The sequence below is a fragment of the Nasonia vitripennis genome, chromosome 4 (assembly GCF_009193385.2).
Source record: "Nasonia vitripennis strain AsymCx chromosome 4, Nvit_psr_1.1, whole genome shotgun sequence".
Classification (NCBI taxonomy): domain Eukaryota; kingdom Metazoa; phylum Arthropoda; class Insecta; order Hymenoptera; family Pteromalidae; genus Nasonia; species Nasonia vitripennis.
Genome location: NC_045760.1, coordinates 28168561 through 28190340, shown reverse-complemented (window position 1 = coordinate 28190340; position 21780 = coordinate 28168561). Strand labels below are relative to the sequence as shown.

General features: G+C 47.5%; 1 protein-coding gene across 2 annotated transcripts; it reads left to right on the top strand.

The window, feature by feature from the left end:
• Window positions 1-5842: 5842 nt before the first annotated feature.
• Window positions 5843-21271, top strand: LOC100121357 (protein embryonic gonad). 2 transcript variants are annotated; one of them, XM_001604919.5, is made up of 3 exons: window positions 5843-6441; window positions 11873-11950; window positions 18858-21271. In XM_001604919.5, exons 2-3 carry the CDS (start codon window positions 11873-11875, stop codon window positions 20079-20081), a joined length of 1302 nt encoding a protein of 433 aa, XP_001604969.2. In that variant the 5' UTR covers window positions 5843-6441; the 3' UTR covers window positions 20082-21271. The 2 variants fall into 2 exon arrangements, with proteins under 2 accessions (XP_001604969.2, XP_031786310.1); XM_031930450.1 differs by lacking the exon at window positions 5843-6441 and adding an exon at window positions 6448-6679.
• The last annotated feature ends 509 nt before the right edge of the window (window positions 21272-21780 follow it).

Here is a 21780-nt window from a genome sequence, read left to right as displayed (position 1 = left end):
CACGATGCGCACCAATTAGCGCAGTAGAGACGGCGAAAAATGACGAACAATATGTGTGTGTGAGTGTCAGGAGATGAAAATATTTCAATAAATTACTTCATTACTCGCCCGAGACGCGCAAAAAATCTCTAGCCTGCGATGTGGAAGCGCAGAAAAAACGCCTCGTAAACTCGCGCAGCACACTTACGTAAGAATAAGCACTGATGTATGTACATCCCATGATTTATCGAGTCTTATCATTTATATTATTCCACTCGAGGAGAGGAAGGCTAATAATACCCGCTTTTTTGCGATCGCTATATACGCGAGAAAATAACTCGATTATTCGAAAATCCCGCGCAATCGCGTCTAGCTTCGAGAAAGCTCTAAAAGCGCGCGATAAGCGAAAAAGAAAGAGTATTGCGAAAAAACCATAAAAACTTTGTGCGGACGATCCACACACACACACACACATAATGTTTTATCGCTCGGCTCGCTTTTTACGAGGGACTAACTTGAATCAACGCGCTTGTAATTACCTCTCTGCGAGCTCATTGTATAGCTCTTCTTTTTTCGCGTAATATTTCTCAAACACGTCCAGTGTGTGTCAAAAGACAAAAAAGCCCAGCGCGTATAAATATTCGTACGATCAATAACGTCTACACACGTGCGCTTCCGCAATCGGGCATATTAAGCCAAACGCATTTTTCACGAAAACCGACCGAATTTCTCAGCGCTATTAAGTGCTGCTCGACTCTCGATGCCTAATGAGCCGCGCTCGAGCGATGCTCTCGTTAGAATTCAAACGCTTTCCTCTCGTAGTTTTTTTTTTTTTTTACAGCAGACGAAAGGTCAATATCTTTTCTCTTTCACACGCTATGGTTTCGTGCATAAATACTGTGTAATACACCGAAGCTTTATACGAGCTGAGACGTTAAATTCGATGCGCAGTGTATTGTGCTCGTGATACAGTTAGAGAGAAGGTAAAAAGTGTATACATAAATAAAGAAGGAGCGTCGTTGAGACTTCCGGAGTGCATTTACGAGATTTTTCGGCCCATCTGTAGTTCAGTATAGGAGAGGAGGAATAGATTAGGAATTTAGTGCGCGCCGGAAAACCGACCGAAAGGCTCATTAGTAATCCACGAGAGGGACCATCGAGGATGAGGACATTGCGGCTCGTATGAATGAGCGACTTGTATATATAGTATATATACAGCAGAGGCACGAGGTCAGAAGTATACACACGAGCTGCTTCGAAACCAGTTTCCTATCGCTTAATTTCTACAAATGGACATCTCACTTTATTTATGACCCAGGGCGAGCGAGCTCTTTCGACATTTTTTATATATCGGCCTGCACATACCTGCCTATACATACATATATATACACATATATATATATATATATATATATATACACACGCTTTCCTAGACGTATAGAGCGTAATGGGAACACTTATAACGTGTCGAAATTGAGCGGCGCCGAAAAGTAATGAGTATACACGCCGCGTTACACACTTTCGCAATTGGCACTTTATTGCGAGCGACATATTATATTATATATAGTGTAAGATTCGAAGAAGATATATAAGCGAGAGCGCGGAAGGAGATGATTTTTCAGCCGATCTACGTGCGAGATTAGGATAAGGGATCTCGCTGAGACACATTTCACGAGAGGCTGGACCGACTTTCTAGCATCGATGATACGGTCTTTCTTTTATACAACTCTTTTCGCACTTGTAAACGTGCGCCGACAATGGGACCGTTTACAATCACCTCGAAACTCTGCAATTTACTCGCGGCGGTGACTTTCACGCCGGGATATCCTCGAGATGGATAGAGATAGAGAGAGAGAGAGAGAGAGAGAGATAGAGAGAGAGAGAGAAAGCATTGTTTACATTTTGTATACGCACGTACACATACACATATGAGCGCAACTGTATCATTATATATTTTTTCGTCGCTCCTCTCTCGGCTCTTTTAATGATCCCCACACACTACGTATATATAGTGACTGGTATAGTAGCAGCGGCTCGGAAAGGATTTCCAAGCGATGTACGTATATATATATATATATATATATATACACGCATTAACGAGCGCAATCTTCTCTCGCTCTCGTCAAATGTCACCTCCATTATGTCGAATCGTCGGCGCTCATTATCGACGTGTACACTGTATATATAGCGAGCGCGGACACAGGTGCCTATACTCGCTCGCTTTCTCTAATCATCTGGATCATCCCGTTCCTGTACACATACTTGCATACGTATACATATAGCCGTGTGTATACGTGTGTGTGTGCGAGAGGTCACGAGTAAAAGTCGCGAGAGCGCGAACGGCGCGTCCTCGAGAGCCGAAGACGATCTTTATGAAAGTAACCTCCTACCTGTTATATATACATATATACATAGGTGCATGTACACGTGCAGAGGTGTATATAGGCTTCTTTATTTTTCTAGGATAATTTATGCGGCGATACACTCGTTCGAATTTCTGCAGCAGCGAGACGTGCTAAAAATCTCTCACGATGTGTAACGTACGTCGTCGCTTTTTATATGGTAAAAATATATACTCTCGAGCGAGAGAGATGTTATTGCGAAAAGTGTATTTTTAGTGCAAATACACGCACAGCTTCCAATTTGTTTACGAATTTCATTTTGCAATCGAGAGAGATGAGACCGACGCGATGAAAAATTTCGCAATTGAGATAACAAGAGATATGATGATTTTAATTATACAAGACCTCTCGCTTCTATTATTTCGCGCGTATCAATCCCGATTCGAATCGAGGCGCAGTGCTGCACTGATCGGGAGTTACATAAGCGCGCGCGAAGAAGAAAATCGAACAAAGATTTCGATTAGCATATCAATACACACACACACACACACACATACACAGCTACCAATCCACACGACGGAGTCGCGTTATTATAGCATTGAAAAATCTATATAAATCGTATATAACCGATTATCTGGAGCGAAGATCGTCTTCGCGTTTATATCCATGAGAAAGAAGGTCGCCGTCGATGATCAGAAAGCACTTACAGGTATTATTCGTATTCAAGGCCCACAGCGCGCTGCAATTAAGCCAACCGATGTATACTCGCTTCCCTATAAGAGAGAGATAGAATATAGCGCTTAATGATAGGTATAGCGCCTGCTGCTCTTATATACGTTTCAATTAGCGTCGCGGCTCTCGATACACATAGCTGTCCTCTCTCTCTCTCTCTCTCTCTGACTTTTTACACATGTGCCCTCTTTCTTCCCAACGGACGTGTACTGCACTGTACAAGCAATAGGCTTTGCCGAACGTGGGCTCATTATACTGGCAAATCTTGAAAGAGAGACGAGAATCATCTGCTTCCTCTTGGCTGTTTACTCGAGCTGAAGATATAATACATTCGTTCGAGTATAATATATCGAGTATAATTTTCAAGCTATACTATGGAGATCGCAGAGCGCGTTATTGTCACACACTCGGGAATTCCTCGAATAACTTTCTTATATACCGGGCTCTCTGTGCTGACCTTCATTTTTCCATCGATATGTATTCCACATAACGCAGCACCCATCGGAGAGTCACACACACACACACACACACACACGTGTAATGATTCACCATTTGTCACCTGTTCTATTTGGTCTACGTAAATGCGGCCGAAGCTCGAGTCTCTTGCTCAATTTCTGCGCGACGTGTCTTCTTTTTTTACACACACATAAGCGAGATATGAGCTCCGGTTCTCTCCCGAAACACGAATCGGCCACACCTTGTATATTCAAATTATTCCGAAAATTCTCATAAATTCGGAGATTATCGCGTGTGCCACCTATAACGCGAGATAGTCTGGATCTCCTTCTCTTATAAATTTGTTGTGCCGATGCGATATGTATACCCGTTACTGCGGGCTCTTCTGTATATGAGAAATTGTCTTCAATTGAGACGTCGCTTTGAAAAATTGAAAAACAATGATGTTGGATGTACACCAGCTGGATTACCTCTGCGGAAACGATAAATCTGAACATTTGGAGCTGTTTAATGCTAGAAGCAGATGAGAAAAAAAAATAAAGGTCAAATAACTCATTTGTATTGAAATGATCCAGTCGCTCATCCGTTTCTACTCGAGCTATAGGAATCCGATCTAAAATTATAAAAAACTAGAAATCGGCTTGATTTTTGGCCGTAAGCACGATAACTCGTCGAAGGTGACACCGAGAATTAGAGACCGAACGCGCGCTGCACTAAATTATACGATTTACTTAAGAAGCAAATATCATCCTCTCGAGTCTCTCTCGAAAGCCGAGAGCTGCTATAAGGACATCTTCTATACTATTTGCATAATTATTTGAAACCACGCAGAGACACGAGATCTATACTGTCTTCTCCCGAATTCCAGCGACGATTATCGCGAGTGTGTTATTTATACCGAGTGTGAGTATCGCTCACCCCATTATACCACACGGCGATATCGCGAGGAATATATTCTTATTCGTCGGCTCTCGATGAAGAGGATGACGAAACTGACTCGGATTCGACACTCCATTTCGCCTCTTCTCGAACGCGCGCGGTTGACAACTGTAAAATTGTCTCTCAGCTCTCTCGAGGCTCTCTCACCGGCGCTGATTACACTCCTACATTTTTTTAGGGTCGGTTTTGTCCCGGGCCCGGCTTTACGACGGCGAATGACCTTAAAAACGTCCATAAATGACTTACAAAAGGTCCGCCGAGAGAGCAGCGCGCGTTATTTTTTTTCTCACTCTCTCTCTCTCTCTTCTTCTTTATTTGCCTCGTCGCGCTCGTCTCTCGGCTAACCCTCGGCGGCTCTCGAGAGCGAGCACGTGTATATATATATATATATATATATATATATATATATATATATATATATATATATATATATATAGGGTCAATATCTGCTCCTAATATACCTGACAAAAAGCATACTTGCTCAGCGCGTCTCTCGGGAGAGAAGCCGAAGCGACGAGCCGTTTCGAAAATACTTTTCGCTTCGTTAATAGGCGCGATTTTAATCGATCGCTCGATTGTTTCCCGCCGGTATGGGCTTTCTCTTTTTACCGATTTTTGCCTGCGTTACACGCAGGACGTCTATCGAGCAAACATCGATCGTCATCTTCCTGGTACAGTCAACAATATAAATCCGCCATCACGCAGTCTCTCCCTCCCCAACTCGGATCGGAAAATCTCAGCGCGAGCCTCGGCGTGATCCGAGGTGTGATAAACGAATCCGCGGAACAACCAAGCAGCGCAGATAAGCTCACCAGAGAGGGGTGGGAGGGGGGAATCGAATTTATTCGCGGATAATAAGAGGAAGAGTCGGCATGGGAACGTGGAAAAACATAAATCCGCTGCAAGCGGGAAGTGCAATATTCCACAAGAGAGAGAGAGAGAGAGAGAGACGGATAGATATGCGAATATAAACGCGCATAAGCCTCTCGGCGCGCGGAGCGCTAACTAAGCAGAGGATTGGCGGGCGCGCCGGAATGAAAGCTTCAAAGGAGCATAGTGCGTCGCCGTCCCCCCTCGCGCGAGAGGTCATAGGAGCATGCATGCAGCGACAGAAACGCACCGAGACAAGACGTGTAGGATACATGCGCAAGTGCATATCTCGCTCTCGGTCGCTTTAGCCGATGGGCGTGGCATGAGGCCCAGCCCCCCAGGCGTTCCCATTGGTCGGGCCCGAGTAGCGACTCGCCCCCCCATTGGCCGAGCCCGGCGGTGGGCGGGGCTTGGACAGCGGGGCCCACTTTTTCGCGCAGGGAGGGAGGGGAGGAGAGCAGCGGCGGCGGCGGCGGCAAGGAAAATCGGCCACCTTCCTTCAGTCCAACAGGTCGAGGATCGTTAAGCGCCAGTCCTCTCCCGTCCAGCGACGCGGCTGCACTACTCGCGCGCTGCCGTCGGAGCTGCTCCGTTTTTTACTCTCTGCTCTCTGTCGTCTATCCCTTCCCCCACCCCCCCACCCCCCCGCCGTCGCAGCGCGCCCACGCCGGTCGCTTCGCGCGCAGGAGGAGAGATCGGTATTGGCCCCGACAGGTGCATCGGGTGTACATACACACCCATACGCAGAGTGACACTAGCGCGCGCTTAACCGGCTACCGGCATGGACTGCTGCAGTCTCGAGGGACAGTCTCGCGAGTGAACAAGCTGAGGAAGACCACCACTAGCTGCTACTTTTGTGCGAGATTATATTGTAAGAGTAGTGTGCGGACAGCATGTGCCAGCGCGAGTGTTCTAGGACTCCGAAATAGTTTGGATTTTTCGGTAGAGATCATTAATTGTCGTGCGGTGATTATTGCTCCTGCTACACACAACACTAGTATCGAAGAGAGCTGAGAAGATCTCGAGGAGGACATGGCAGCGTAGTGTACATGTGATTGCGTAAGCCCAAAGCCGCACTTCTTCCATACCGATCTTACGAGAGAGTCGAAACACCGCGTCAAAGGTGAGTGTGCAGTTGCCGATTTTTCAACGAGTGCCCGAAGAAACCAGTGCTCCATACGTACGCATAAGCGTCTGACTCAGTGCTGGCGTCGAAAAATTGATCGAACAATGAACCGCTCGCTCGCGCGCGGGAGATAAATGAAAATGGATCTGCATTCGAGTCACGTATCGTTTACATAAGCCGCTACGGCACATTTTCAACTGTATGTATCCTCGTCGTTCTCCCCGCACAGTTATAGGTAATACCTGTATAACCGAGAATCGATCGGTATAACATCGCAAAGTATAAGTATATACAAGAAAAAAAAAATCGTCCTCGTCGCAGCTCACCGCAAATAGCCGTGATTCACGATTTAGGCTGCGCTCGGCAGCGGCACATGCGCTGTCGCGCGTTTAAATCTCCGGCACGTCGCGCTCGGCGCTTCCGCGCTTCTACCTACCCACACACACACACACACACACACACGTATAAATGTCCGTAATGCTATGCGTGTCTCTCTACGTAATCGCGGCGGCGCTTCTTCTTCTCCTTAGCTGTGCAGCGACGTCGGATAAAAATCGTCGTCGTTCTCTCCGACTTTATCCCGATCGCGCGCGGCGGGCATTTCGCGCATAAACTCGCGTGTGCCCTCGGGGGCTACGGAGGAGCAACGGGGGCACGAACGCGCTTTTCACCGGACTTTCTTGCGGTGAAAGCCGCGGCGTGTCGGCAAACAATGCGCCTTTGATCCCTTTTTCGTTTTTTTTTTTTTTTTTTCATCTGTACTATACATACAGGGCGCTGTAATGAAAACATAAAATTGTCACCCTTTCCGCGCTAATAAATCTGCTTACACGGCCACTTGCGCTATAGCGACAATGGGCCCAGTTTGTAGCGTCGGTCCGTTGGAGAGACAAGCTCTCTCCCATGTCAAAATATATTTATTGTCCACCGCGTATAATTTTTTTTCTTCTTCCCTCTTTTTTGTTTCTATACACACATGACTGCGGTGTGTCGGGTACAGCGGCGGCGCTCCATTGTCGGGGCTTTATACGCGATTATTATCCCACTTGTGCGACTCTCTGTCGAAGAGGTCAAAGTCTGCCCTTTTATAATGCGCGAGCGCGTGTAATGTATTCGCGAGAGCGGATCAAGTGAGTCGCGCCCAGAGCACGCGTGTGTGTGTGTGTGTGTGCGAGTGAAGGTTGAGATAGATAGAGACAAAAAATGTATGTATATAGGGGAGGCAGCGTACGTATGAATAGGAAATATGCAATTCGTGATGTGTATGAATATTATTTCCGGGAAGTGCGATTTATAAAATAACCGCGGAGTGCGCTGTGTACGAAAAAATTAATCGGTGCTATATGTATATATATATATGTGTGCGTGTGTGTGCGTGTGTGAAAAATCGCCGGGGCTGCGATTTGCATATGAAGCGCTCGTGAGCGACGTAACCTTAAGGTCGTGATCTGACTTAACGCCTTTTTGTTCTTCTGGCTTTGTTGGGCACATGTGTGCGAAGGGGAGCACACGCAGAGCCGCGTGTGCATAATGAAAAGGGCAAGAATCGGCTCACGTCGAGAGAGATTATGATATTCGCGACTCTGACGCGAGAGAGCCCGAAAGAACCTCTCGCTCGATCACTCGAAATCGTTAATATTATTATTAAGTCGTTTTTACGCGCATGCGCTATCAATTACGCGCTCGGCTGCTGCCCAGCACTACCCTCCGTTTCGAGCTTTATGCGCTTCTAAATAACATTTCATATATTACAACGCGTTTGTTATTATCCCTCGCTCTTTCTCTCTCTCTCTCTCTCGAATGAGAAACAAGCGAGTGTGCAGCGCACTGCAGTTAAATAGCATTCCGACGCGTCTGGATTCATAGTCTCTCTTATATGTGTGCGCGAAGCTTTTTTCTCTCTCTCTCTAGAACGGGGTTCTGTTCGAGACCACCGTTTACGAGATGATAAATCAAAGCGAGCCGACGCGTTTAATCGCCAAATAAAGGAGCTTCGAATACTTTGTGTGCGCATGCGCGAAATATCGAAATTTATATCGAGAGATATGTGCGATTTTTCGCTGCAGCGGAGGAAATTGCCGCGCGAGAGAAGGAAATACACAAGTGCGAAGAAAAAAGAGCGGGACGAAGCGATGACTCTTAACCCTCGTGGCTGCAGCAGAGCCGAGAGGAGAGTAAAAAGCCAAATCACCCACGTTCTTTCACACGCTGTATGCGCTGCGCTTACACGCGTGCAGAGAGCGGACTCTCAAGCGCGGTCACACACACACACACACACAGGTGAAGCGGCGGCTCTCTCTCTCTCTCTCTCGCATATTGCACCGGCCGACGCGCTCCACTTAAGCGTCAAGTCGTAAACGGCTTAGAGTCGCGGGCTTGGAGAAAAAAAAGAGACATTAAACGCTCTCCGCATACACTGCGTACAACAGTGCATACGCATATGCAAAGCGAGAATCGTTCCGTTAAAAATCCTATCGGTCACGGCTCTCGAGAGCATCGAGGAATAAAACACACATATAGAGGTGCCTGCCGGTGGAGGGTTAAACTGTCGCGATAAATGATCCCGAAGAAGGTTATTAATTGTTTCTCGGCTCCCGTGGCGTATATGTGTGTGTGTGCATTGTGCGCGCTCCGAAAAACAGCCGAGAGGGAAGAAACGGGCCATGCGCGCGTTGGGATTTTTCAAGGCCGAGAAAGAGAGATGGAACCATTCATCTTGGCGATCGTTAAAAACGCATCTCTGAATAAGAGCGATATTTACGCCACCCGCCGCTTGCAGAGAGAGAGAGAGAGAGAGAAGTGTGAAGAGCGGTGTCCAGCTGTTATTTGTTGATTTTTATTTTCCCGGCCCCCTCGAATATCCATTAGGCGAGAGAGAGAGAGAGAGAGAGAGAGAGAGAGAGAGAGAGAGAGCGGTCTGATTTCTGCGCGCGGAATTCCGCCGCTGTTATTTATTATGGCTCTTATTGCGGGGATGTAGTTTCAATATTTGAATTCCCGAGTATCCGGAGATTCGTTGGAAATTTCTTCTAATGGATACACAGACGCACACTGGCGCATCAGCGACGAAAAGCTCGTTAAAGATTCCTCTCGCGCATCCGCGAAGAGAGCGCGCGTCACTGGTAATACACAATCGTTTTTTTCCGGCCTTGGATCGCCTCCTCCTCCTCCTCCTCCTCCTCGCATGTGTCTATATGTATATGCCACCGCTGCTGCTGCTGCTGCTGCTGCTGTGTACTCGTAACACCCACTATACGTGATATGCACGTATATAAAACGCGAGCGCGCAGCGCTTCTTCGCCGCCTATAATTTACGCTGAGAGTCGCGTATATCCGTCTCTTACGTATATAGGTGTATACGTATGTGTGTGTGTGTGTGTGTGTGTATAAGCAGATATATACATAAGCGATCGGAGATCCACTTAATCTCGGCGGGTTGTGTGCGGGGCATTCCGCGCCGCGCTTTGTCTTATAAATTCCGTTTCTGTAAAAACTGGAATGCAATTTCTTATATGCAAATGAGGAGATTGTGCCGTTGCGGATGAATATATATATATATATAGATCGGGCGAGCGCGCGTGGATATTCCTCGCTCTGCGCAGGCACGTGTATATAGGATCTCATCTGCTGTGTATATTTCTGTCCTCGAAATCGATGAAACTGTTTTATTCGCCGAAATTCTATCCCTTGGACGTTAGATCTCGTCGCTTTTGTATAATAAAGCGATTCCTAGACGCTTCGCCTAATTATAATCGCAAATGGAGTAGTAGACCGATATCACTTTCTTTCCCCAAATTCTATCACGCATACATTTACTGATCCGCTAGCTCGAACGTCTGTATGTGTCGGCAGATATTCTTTAATTACGGCAACGGCCACATCTACTCCGATACGATGATTTATGTAGCAGGATTTTAATCGGAAAAAAACCGAAAGAGCGTCTGTATAAGGGTCACGGCTCTTCTCTCTCTCTCTCTCTCTATAGTGTATCGATTTTTTATTCAAATCAAACTATACCGCCGAGAAGAACACGCGAATTCGTAAAATAAAGTTATTAGAAGAAATTTTTCTCACAATTCAGTAGCTATAGCGCTGATTGCACTCCGCAGCAGCGGACAAATCGTCCTCAGCGCTCTCTATTGAAGAAAAATAATTATTAAGTGTCGAACGATTATTCTCCGGCTGCTGCCTCTACTCTGAAGGATAATAAAAGCGGAGGATAGTAGCCTCTCTCTCGCGCGAGAGAGAGAGAGAGAGAGAGAGTGAGAAAAGAGAGGATAAAGAGAAGCCCAAGAGAAGAGAAAGAGCCTCCGGAAAGGAGGCTTAACGATCTCGGCAATTCGTCGCATGTATACACACACACACACACAACAAACGCGCAGGAGAAGAAGAAGAAGAAGCGGTGAACGGGAGCAGCAGCAGCAGCAGCGTCTTTGTGTCTCTCATCTCGCGCAGAGAGCAGCGCCGGAGGTCGACATAACGTAATTAAGTACAAATGACCGAGACATACGGTAGCAGCATCCCTCGCGTCGCTCTAATTACCCGCGGGTGAGTCTCTCGTTAAAATACCCTAGCCGCAAAAAAGCAGCCGCCGATTTTGATGCCTGTACCGGCGCGCATTTCTCTCCTGGATGAAAACATAAACGCCTGCGCGAGCGGTTTAATTGCTGCAAGAGAAAGATCTATATATATATATATATATATATAATTCAAATATCGAGCACCTGCGCGCGATGCTGTTTAGGGCGCGGAAAAAGCCGCTCGATAAATAAAGCAGCGGCTCGCCATCCATCAAAGTGATTCGATCGATCTTCTCCAGTGTGTGTGCGTGTATACTCGCCGGCGATTTCTAGAAAGCCGTCGAATAATCGCGACGTCCTCTCGAGTCAGAGTAAAAAAGCGCCGCTTCCGCGATGACGGAAAACGTTATGATTTTTTTGTTTTACCCGCCAAGAGAGCAAGAGAGAGATTATGTCAGAGAGCACAGACTATATACTGCAGCTTTCCGGTGCACACACGGATGTATATACGCAAGAGAGGCTAATGCAAATCCGCGGCTAAAAGGCCTTATTAGGCACCTGCTTTGCTGCTGCTGTTATGAGACGGCTTTAATCTACATAGATATCGTGCGGATAAAGGCGACCTTTTAAATGCGCGAGAGAGAGAGACTATAGTCGACCGCAGACTGCAATACGTCCCGCTCGGGACGACGACGACGACGACGCAAAAAGAGAACGTGCGCGCGCGCGCGCGCAAGCCTGAATAAGAGAGAGAGAGATAAGGGACGGGGGAATTATACAGGCGGAGGATGAGAGAACGGGAGCCGCGAGACGATTTTTCACGGGGTTTTAGAGAGAATTATAGGAGACGAGTAGAATAAAATAGAATAAAATCTTCACACCTAACTAAAACATCATCTTCTTTACAGATGAATCAGCAGTGCAAGGTCTGCGGAGAGCCGGCCGCTGGTTTCCACTTCGGAGCGTTCACCTGTGAGGGTTGCAAGGTAATTATATCTATACGCATTTATACAAAATTCGAATTTCCCGTGAGATAATACAGAATCACAGAGCGCGTTGCAATCCCGGATTTTTCTCGCGGAAGCGCCGCGCGTCTCTGCGGTAAGAAAGAGAGAGACTTTATGCAGGGCGGGGAAAAACCGCGAGACCGCATTCGGCTCGTAAAAACGAAAAATGGGAGGCTTCAGCTCCCGGGCGATGCTTCTGTTGAGCTCCCTCTAGACTGCGATGATTAAAAACGACGCGCGTTAGATGAAAAAAAAAAAAAAAAGAAGAGAGCGCGCGTTAACGACGTAATTGCCAGGCTGCTATGCACTAAAAGCTGTTATGACATATTCGCAATCTCTCAGCTGTCTCGATACATCATACGCTGTGCATAGCCGGTAAAAGCGTCAACCTCTCTCTCTCTCTCTCTCAGGGAGCAAATTGGCAGAAAGCCGGTGCGAGCTTGTCTGCATACTGTGCAGGGGCGCTATGCGTTCGGTCTATATAATCGAAGCGCGTAGTCTTGTTAACAGCCGTACGGCCAAGGGTGTTGACCCTTGCTCTCGACCTGCGGACGTCAAGACGCTGCTCTCACCGCTAAGCTGTGTATACACTCTTGCGCGCGCGAGAGAGAGAGAAAGAGAGAGAGAGAGAGCAAGTGGAAAGGGAACATATCGGTACCGCATACTAAGTGACCCGTCCGATTGGATCTCATTAGGCTAACAACGAGCGATGGTTTACCTAGTGCGCTGGGATAAATCTGCGATCTGCGTATAATTATTCCCAATCATGCCGAGTGTCCGGTAAAATTCAAATGAAATTCGTACCACGACGGCGCTGCCTCTGCTCCGGATTGAGAAAGAGCTCCAAGCTATATACATCGCGACAAGAAAGTTTAGCTCTCGAGAGTCCGAAGGTGAGAGCCATATGCGAGCACACACACACACACACACACAAGCTCGAGGATATAGCGGAAAGTAGGGGAAAAGAAGAGTAGCCTCTGCTGCGGCTTCTTCTTCTTCGCTCGCTAACCGATCGGCTGCAGCGCGACGTTCTCTCTCTCTCTTGCTGCTGCCTCAAAAACATAAATTCCAGCTGCCGGACAGTTAATGGCGGACAAGCGGCTCTATCTCTCGCTCATCTAAATCTGTAACTTTAGCTTTTCCCTACTCGCCGCGGGAGCTTCTTCTCCTTGCGACACACACGTACGGCTTGCGTCATTATAATCTGTGTGTGTGTGTGTGTGGACGAATTTCGGCGAAAAAAAAAAAGAAGCGTCGATTCTGCGGAGCTCTATACCCGATTAGCATACTAACGCCGCTCTTATCTATACGCTTCTCCTCCTGAAGCGACGATTTTTCGATCGGCCATTACGCAAGCTATTCGAATGGTGGGGCGGAAATTTATGTATCATCGCGATTGAATTTTCGCCCGTGGGTAGAGCACAGAAGTCGAGCGCGTCAGCGTGATTCATAAGCGCCGGCCTCATTCATCCCGAAAGGTGTGTGTATATATATATAGAAGCTTCGGGACAATGGCCAGGACTGCGAAAACGGCGCAACCTCGCGCAGCCTTTGTCTGTGTGTGTGTATGTGCGGAGGACGCGAAAAAAATTTATTTGCGGACGCTTGGTGGAATGCGAAGGAGCTCGCGCTTCTGCACTTCGCAAGAGCATGAGGGACTCTTGAGAGAGAAAGAGAGAGAGCAATCGAGGCGATTGATGGCTTGCTTGCTCGTGACTTTTAATTATGCCCCTTTCTTCGGCTATGTGTATGATCGACCCCGATTTTTTCAGAGAACAATGAGCTTTTCGATGCTGATTCGTATGTATGAATATTCGGATTCGATTAGAGAGCCGGAATATCAACGACCTCGAATGAGCTGCTTTTTTTAGATTGGAAAAAAAAAAGAAAGAAGAGGAGAGAAGAAGAAGAACTAGAAGACGATCGGGTCCGCTTTTTAGTATACTTGTATCATTCCGCGCAGGGCCAATAAAAATCGGACGTCTCGCTCTGCGGGGCGATAAAATCCCCGTCTTATTATCGTAATCTCCCGATATACATGCGCGAAATTCGATGCTCCGCCGCGCTCGGCCCGATATATCTTAAAACGCGATTTAAAGCCAGAAATTACTCGGCTCACTTGAGCGCATTGTGTGTGTCTGTGTGTATTCACAGACGCAGAAAACGCGATCCGGATGCCGATAAGGAACAACTGCCGGCGCTTTGCGGCTAGGACGCGAATATGCGAGAAAGGAGAGGACAAATATATATATATATATATAAAGTTTAAAGAACGGGATGATGATGGGTGGTCTCATGAGAGTTTCGCATAAAAGCGCTAAATCTTCTTAAACGCGAGACGGCTAATTCTGATATACGCTCGATATAAACGTGTCTCATTTTCTTGGTTATTTATACTATTGTCGCCTTATAATCCAATTCGAATTATTAGAATATGTGTGAGTCAGTATACGGGCTCTTCATAGAATATGGAGACGGTCAGCCGAAAATTTCCTGAAATGTTAATGCGCCGGGAAGTGTTAAAGCAAAACAAATGGACCATAAAGTACGAGGGGACCATCTTCCTCCGGAAATTCCGAGGATGCCACTATATATACCCCATGACCGCCGGAGAACCAGTTTCTCCTATTTTCGATTATTTTTATCGTCACCAAACCATATGGAAACCCATCCGTTCCAAGCCCGAAAAGTCGAAGGTTCAGTGACCTTCGCGCTCTAATCAAAAGCTCGCTAAAAGAAAGCCGGCTTTCTTCTCCTACTTATGCTCTCTCGAGTAAAGAAGGAAAAGCAACAACAAAAAAATCGACACACACATAGGCTCGAAGTAGTCGAGGAAACACCTGCGCTTGCGGGGAGTGTCGAGTAGTCGCCGGGACACAAAAGGAACGAGTCGTCCCCACCTAATTGCACGTATATGTATATATATATATAGCTTGGAGAAGTCATTTGCATAGCAATGCCCGCCGCGAGAGGAGATTTCACGACACTTCGCACCTCCGTCGCTCTGCAGCCTCGGGGCCGAACGACGAGCTTTCTGTTATCGCACACGCGGATGAGGCAAATGTTTGCGCTGAGTGAGAGACGCTCCCGAGAAAAGTATGCAGCAGCTCTCGACGGATTATATTCGGCTCTGAAAAAAAAAATTTATATATATATATGTGTGTGTGTGTGTATCGCGCATTGATGCATCAACCCTCAACATATGGTGATGCGATACTATTACTCCCATTGTTCTGTCGCAGCGCGAAGGTTGTTATTTCTGTGAAAAGAAGCGCTGACTAAAGAGAGATGCGGACGAGAGAATAGCGTATAGTGTCGGAGTTTCCGTTGATTCATCAGCGGGACGTTTCGATGACCTCCTTGAGAAGAAACGTGACCGCGCGGCGAACACGACGAGCCGCCGATTTATCGCTATTACTTCCTCTCGACGACGCCGATGGAGATGTCTCTCCGCGTACCTTTTTCGATTCTCCTCGCTGCGCATAATGCGCTGCAACGCCGTGAGAGAGTACATTGTGCAGGAAAGGTCGAAAATTAGAGCGATAAGTCTCTCGGCGTTACGTAAGCCGCAGCCTGGAAAATTGCCGAGCGTAACGAGCGGTGACTTTAACGATCGACTTTGCACACAGCAGCGTTCCGATTTTAGGTTAGATTTCGTGAGATATAAGAGTGCCGTTCAAGGACGCTGCAATTCCATTCGCTCTCTCGCTCTCTCTCTAGACACTTTGGCAATTACAAGTGGACTAGAAAAGAATGCAAAGTTTTGTGCAACCGATTTTCTCGATACCGGTCGCCGAAAAATCGCTCAGGGTCAATATAACTCTATTGCGAAAGACGATAGGATGCAGGTGAAACGAAATCGAAACACCTCAACGCGAGTCGAATTATATCGGCACTTACACTACTGGCCCAGTTCACGCCCGTTGCCTCAGAGCGCGAAACGAAATCGCGTTTGCAAATCGCACTTAACATTCAGCCGGCGATTCCGAGTGACTCCTCTCTGCGCGTGTACACGCAATTCTGTGTCTTATGTTCCACTAGTATAGAGAGACCCCGTACGGCTGTGTAGTATAGTATAGCGGCGATCGCGAGAACTTTTCATAACAATCGATATTATGCAACGCGACGCGTCGTGTTCCAGAAACGCATTCAGCGTTTCGTGCGCGCGGCGGCATCTCTCTCTCTCTCTCTCTCTCTCTCTCTCGTTGCATTTCCAGCAAATTGCAAGCCTCTTTATGCGCCTAGCGACATCATTTCTCTAAACATGTCATTTTTTTCCCTTTTCCTCTCCGCGCTGTTCTCTTCTCTACCCCCACCAGCAGTGCGCTATCGAGGGACTTTTACTTTGTACCTACTGATGCATATATATATATATATATATATATGTAGTGACGAGCGCCGGCTTTATGAATGGCCGTTTCGCAAGCGAAGGAGCCTCGTTATTATCGCATTGGTATCGTAATCTAGTTTTCCCCGTGCACAGGTTGACAATATACGCCTCGCTGGTATTGCTCAAGCGCTTTTCAAATTTCGCGCCCTTTTTCGAAACAAAACGAGAAAAAGAAAACTAGAGCACGTCGATTATAACCGAGGGCGATAATTAACGCGGTGATGGCATCTCTCTCGCAACAACCTCGAAATACACACGCAGCTGTGAAAAGCGAGCACGGCCACGGCTGGGTTCACATACTCGGCCGTCCGTACACTTTCACGTGTGTGTTGTTGTGATGTGTTCCTCTGTTTTTTTTTTTTCTTTTTTTTTTCGCGTTGCGTAACTCGCATAAAGACGTATGTAATAAACTTTTAATAAATTAACACTACATACAGCCGGGGAAAGCCCATATAAATTCCTCGGAGAAGAAACTCCGCCTATATCCGAAAAGAGCGGCTAATTCACGCAGCAGGTAGAAAGGTCGGCTCTTCTCCAGACTAGCCTCGAGGCGTATAGCGCGATATGTGCAGCTTGTAGACACGAGCGCACGGAAGCAAACAGTCGCGACCCGATACCGGAGGTCCGATAACTCCGCGACTTTCACCCGCCGACTATAGCGCACTACATACTCGGAGAAGAAGACGCGCCTGTGCATAGTCGCTTTATTCATTTCCTCCTCTCGTAAGCGCTAATTCTCCGCGCAAATACTCGCACAGAGAGAGAGAGAGACGCGCTTTTTTTATCTCGCGGCCGCTGATTGCCCCGGACAGTCATTGATGTCTCCGGGGAAAGCCGCGCGCGGCGCTTTCGAAAATAAGCGATATTCCGCTAAAGACACAATGCGACGAGAGGAATGCTTATGCGGTCCGGAGAATTTGGAGTATACAACAGGGGCTTAAAAATCCGCGCAGCCGATTACTATCACTTAGAGAGCTCAGCAGCGGCGCTGCAACGAGATCATATTTACGCGAGTCCGGAGAGTCGTGACGCCGGAGGTCGTGACAGAGAAAGGCCCATCTCTCTCTCTCTCTCTCTCTCTCTCTCTCTCTCTCTCTCTCTCTCTCTCTCTCTCTCTCTCGCGCGTTACAGGTGCTCTCCGGATGAGAGCCTAGATGCGGGCGGATGGGAGAGAAAGGCTCGCGCGAGAGGAGAAACGACAATCGCTGCGCAATGTTCCTCTTTATACGTATATAGTCTGTGTGTGTGTGTGTGTGTACTATTGGCGTGGAAAAATCGTCCTGTGCTTCGGATCAAAAGAGGAAGAAGTGATCGATGCCGACGTTACGGTCACAACACACTCCGAGAGGGACGAGGCTAATCCAGCGTGACTGATGCAGCTCTCGATAAGCATCGGTTTTGTCGAATTAACACACTGCCGTCCTTTCATCTCCTCGATATAAACTGTACACGCGTATTAGTCAGCTTCACCACGTCCGTCCGTCGCGTAAAAGCGCCGGGGACTATATACATGTATATAGTATAAATGAGGCGCTGGGAAAACGAATTACCGAAAGCGCGCGCGGCACAATGCAATTATAGCGTATTACGAGAGAGAGAGAGAGAGAGAGAGAGAGAGAGAGAAAAAATGAAACGTTAGAATTAAGATCGCGTACCCGTTTTGCGACCCGATTACGCAAGCCTTATTACTATATATATCTTCCTTTTTATTGCCGTGTGTACCGTATCGGCTAATGTAACGAAATTACCGGCTGGCCCTGATAGATAAGAGCCGCTGCGTGCGTGTGTGAGTTTGCAAAAGAGTGTACGGGAGATAAAGGAAAATCTCCGATTGTAATCCTCTCTCCGTCAGAGTCCAGGAGCTAGAGCGAGAGATCATTCATGCCTCCGCCGTTTCGCCACTCTCTCTCTCTCTCTCGCCGTTCTTACGCTCATTTCCTCCATTGCGTCAGTGCGCAGCGCCGCTAAACACAGCGAATTCTTTGTTGTATACCGAGGCGAGTTCAAGCAACTGCAAGCAAGTACCCGCAATTGCCAAACACCTGCGCCGTCGGAAGTAACAATGACCTAGGTCGCTTGCACCACCCGCGCTCTAGCGAAACACTTGCGCCAATATAACAGTTTCCTCTCCGGAGTCGTTCCGATGCTCTGCACATTTGGTCCAAAGCTACTGCGCCTCCTCTGTGCAATTTTCGAAACTGTCCGTCCTGCAAAAATTGCTCAATCGCCGTGAGTGAAGGTGAATCGGAGAACACACCTATATACGTACAGCCTTAATAGGGGAGAGGATTATGTATAGAAATCGAGATCGAAGATCGAGCGACTATCCTATAATCCCAGGGCCGATCCCCGACGCGCTCAGCCTTTCTAATCCTCCCGCGTGTCGTGCGCCGCGGAAACATCGATGAATATATGTATATATATATATACCTTAGTTAATTCCACGACTAATTGGAGCAATCCCTCTCTATCTCTCTCTCTCTCTTTATGTTGCAGTCATTCTTCGGGCGGACGTACAACAACCTGGGCAGCATATCGGAGTGCAAGAACGGCGGCGTCTGCGTCATCAACAAGAAGAACCGCACGGCCTGCAAGGCCTGTCGGCTGAGGAAATGCCTGATGGTCGGGATGTCCAAGTCGGGCTCGCGCTACGGCCGTCGCTCCAACTGGTTCAAGATCCACTGCCTCCTGCAGGAGCAGTCGAACAACAATCAAAACGCCAGCAGTCTCGCGGCCTCGCACTTCGGAGCGGCGGGTTTCATACCTGGCTTCCTGCCAGGTTTGGGCCAGTCCCAGTCGCAGCAGAGCCTCCTGGGCTACGGTTCCTCGGCCAAGGACGGCCGGGAGCAGAGGTCGCCGAGTCAGGAGGACCTGGCGCTGCAGTCGCACCTTCTCCATGTGGCGATGATGAAGCAAAAGAGCAGCCGCGGTGTTGGCAGCGACGGCAAGTCGCCCCGACCTGACGACCTAGCGCTGCAGAACCAACTGAAGCTGCTGGCCTGGCAGAAGGAGGAGGACCGAGTGAACAGTTTGCAGCAGCAGTCCCCGGCCAACACGACGCCGCCGAGGAACAGCACGCCGCCGTCCTTCCCCTACAAGGACCTCGTCTCGAGCTCGGCCATGTTCGGCCTGGTCGCCGCCGGCCAGAAGGACCCCAGCGCCATGGCGTCCGCGAGCTCTCTCGAGGTTTTCCGGCCGTTCCTGCCGATCTACAAGAGGACGACCGACACGCCGAGCGACAGTGGCGCCTCCTCGGTCGAGAGCGACGAGCACGACTCGCGCAGCAACTCGGCCTTCAGCTACTTCAAGCAGGAGGGCAACTCGCCGCCCAGGCGGAAGATCAACGCTACGGTCACCCTTTCCACGGACTACCATCACCACCAGCACCACCACCACGGGCTGGTCTACCCCCCGAGCGAGCTGGTCACCCCGGCGACGTCGCACCACTCGCTCCGAGGCGGCGACCTGCTCCTCGCCAGTCCAAGTCCTGGCGGCCTGGCGGTCGAGCAGATGGAACCTATCGACCTGAGCCTCAAATCGACCATCAAGAGCAGTTTCCACAGGTCGAATCGCGTGCTCGATTCCGAGCGCGAAAAGTCCCAGGAACGGGAGCAGAGCAGCTCGCCCAACAAGATCGGCACGCAGCAGGAGAACACCGGCAAGAGCAACCCGCTCGACCTGAGCCTCGACGTCAAGAGGCCGGCCGAGGTGTCGCTGTAGTCCCAAGAAGCCTGTAAATATAGCGCATTCGGACAGAGGCGGGCTGGTCCCGACTGATATGTAATATCAAACGTTTGACTGAGCCTGATCCCCACTGCATAGATATATTGGTCGGGGACGCGCGCGATAGCCTGTCTTTATCCCGGAATGTCGAGATCGGTGTACGGAGCGATTGTATTGCGAAGCGAGTAATAGAGAGTGAGAGAGAGAGAGAGAGTATATCGTTGTGTGTGTGTGTGTGTGTATCCGCGTACGAAAAAATGTGTTCAGAGCCAGCCACATTATTATTATTATTATTATTATTATTATTATTATTATTATTATTATTATTATTATTACTACTACTACATCGTGTACTCGTAGCCCTGATGTTTCCAACGCAGCAGATAGCTTATACTTTTTTCATCGTTGCACTTGACGAGCGAGACAGCCCATAGCGTGTATACGTCTCTATTATACATATATACATATGAATATATACATATATAAATATTATCGTACATTGTAATATGCGCGCGACCAAATATGTAAGTATATCCAACACACACACGTCAGAGCGTATTCATTTTATATCGAATTGAAGGCAGATGCAACGAACAGTCATAGAGTTATTTTATTGTACTATATTCGACATAACATATATGAAATATTTTATATATTGCATATACATAGATATTTTATTTATATAACGAGCATATTGTACGGGATCTAGCTCCACGTCATGTGTATGTGGTGTACTCTTGCGAATGTATGCGAGACACGAGGACGACGAGGGTTTGTCGACGATGCAAACTTAAGGGAAAAAAAAAAAGAAAATGTGATCCTTAGTAAATCAAAAGGCCAGTAAACTACAAATCACGCTACGATGCGGACCGCGGAGCAATGCAGATATAGAGTCCGTTATTTTTAACGCGAAGTAAACCTGTGGCATTCCAACTTATAATATGTATTTTTTTTCTTCTTCTTCTTCTTCTTCTTCTTCTTTTTCTCGATGCCTGAAAGGATATCGTTCGCTTTTTTTTTCTTACACACATCACTTGTTATGTATTATTGTAATAGAGAGAAGAAAAAAGCCGTAGGTATTTTGTAATTAACGGAGCGAGCCAGCGAATCGTTCTTATATTTGTAAATAGTAGCGTTTAAGAGTAAAAAAAAAAAACAATCACACAGTAAAAGCGGCCAGTACTTAAGCTTATATTGATGACAAATAAATATTTTTGTTTAATTTAAAACCACTACGAGTATCGTTATCTTATACCCCTACACCTCTGTTTCCAATAATACATTTTCGTCCGAAATTTACGACTCGTAATAGAGCCGAAAATTCCGCTTTCGTTATGTTCCTTCTTCTTCTCTTCTCTTTTTTGCATAAAGTTATAAATTTCACCGGCGCTGATTCACGGGAGAAAAACTCGGCTAAGAGCCGGGTGCGCGACACGTGTGTGGCTCTTGTGAAGAAAGTCGAACATTCCAATAAATACCGAAATTTATAAGCCTAGCAAAAAAAAAAAGACGCGACAGCCAGACTTCTTAATTTGATTTTTACGTTCGCGCGAGAGAGAAGATAAAAAAAAAGGAAAGGAAGAGGCATCAGAGTGTGCCGTTGCGCAATCGGTGCGAATTTACGAAATCTGCGTATTATACTGTAAGAAAATTCAATTATCGGACACACAGACAGCTGAGTGTGGGAGAGACAAAG

Bases quoted from the DNA above. Each gene is read 5' to 3' on its own strand.
- LOC100121357 (XM_001604919.5), top strand. From the start codon at position 11,873: ATGAATCAGCAGTGCAAGGTCTGCGGAGAGCCGGCCGCTGGTTTCCAC. The intron at 11,951-18,857 runs GTAATTATATCT...TTTATGTTGCAG, and splicing joins TCACCTGTGAGGGTTGCAAG to TCATTCTTCGGGCGGACGTA.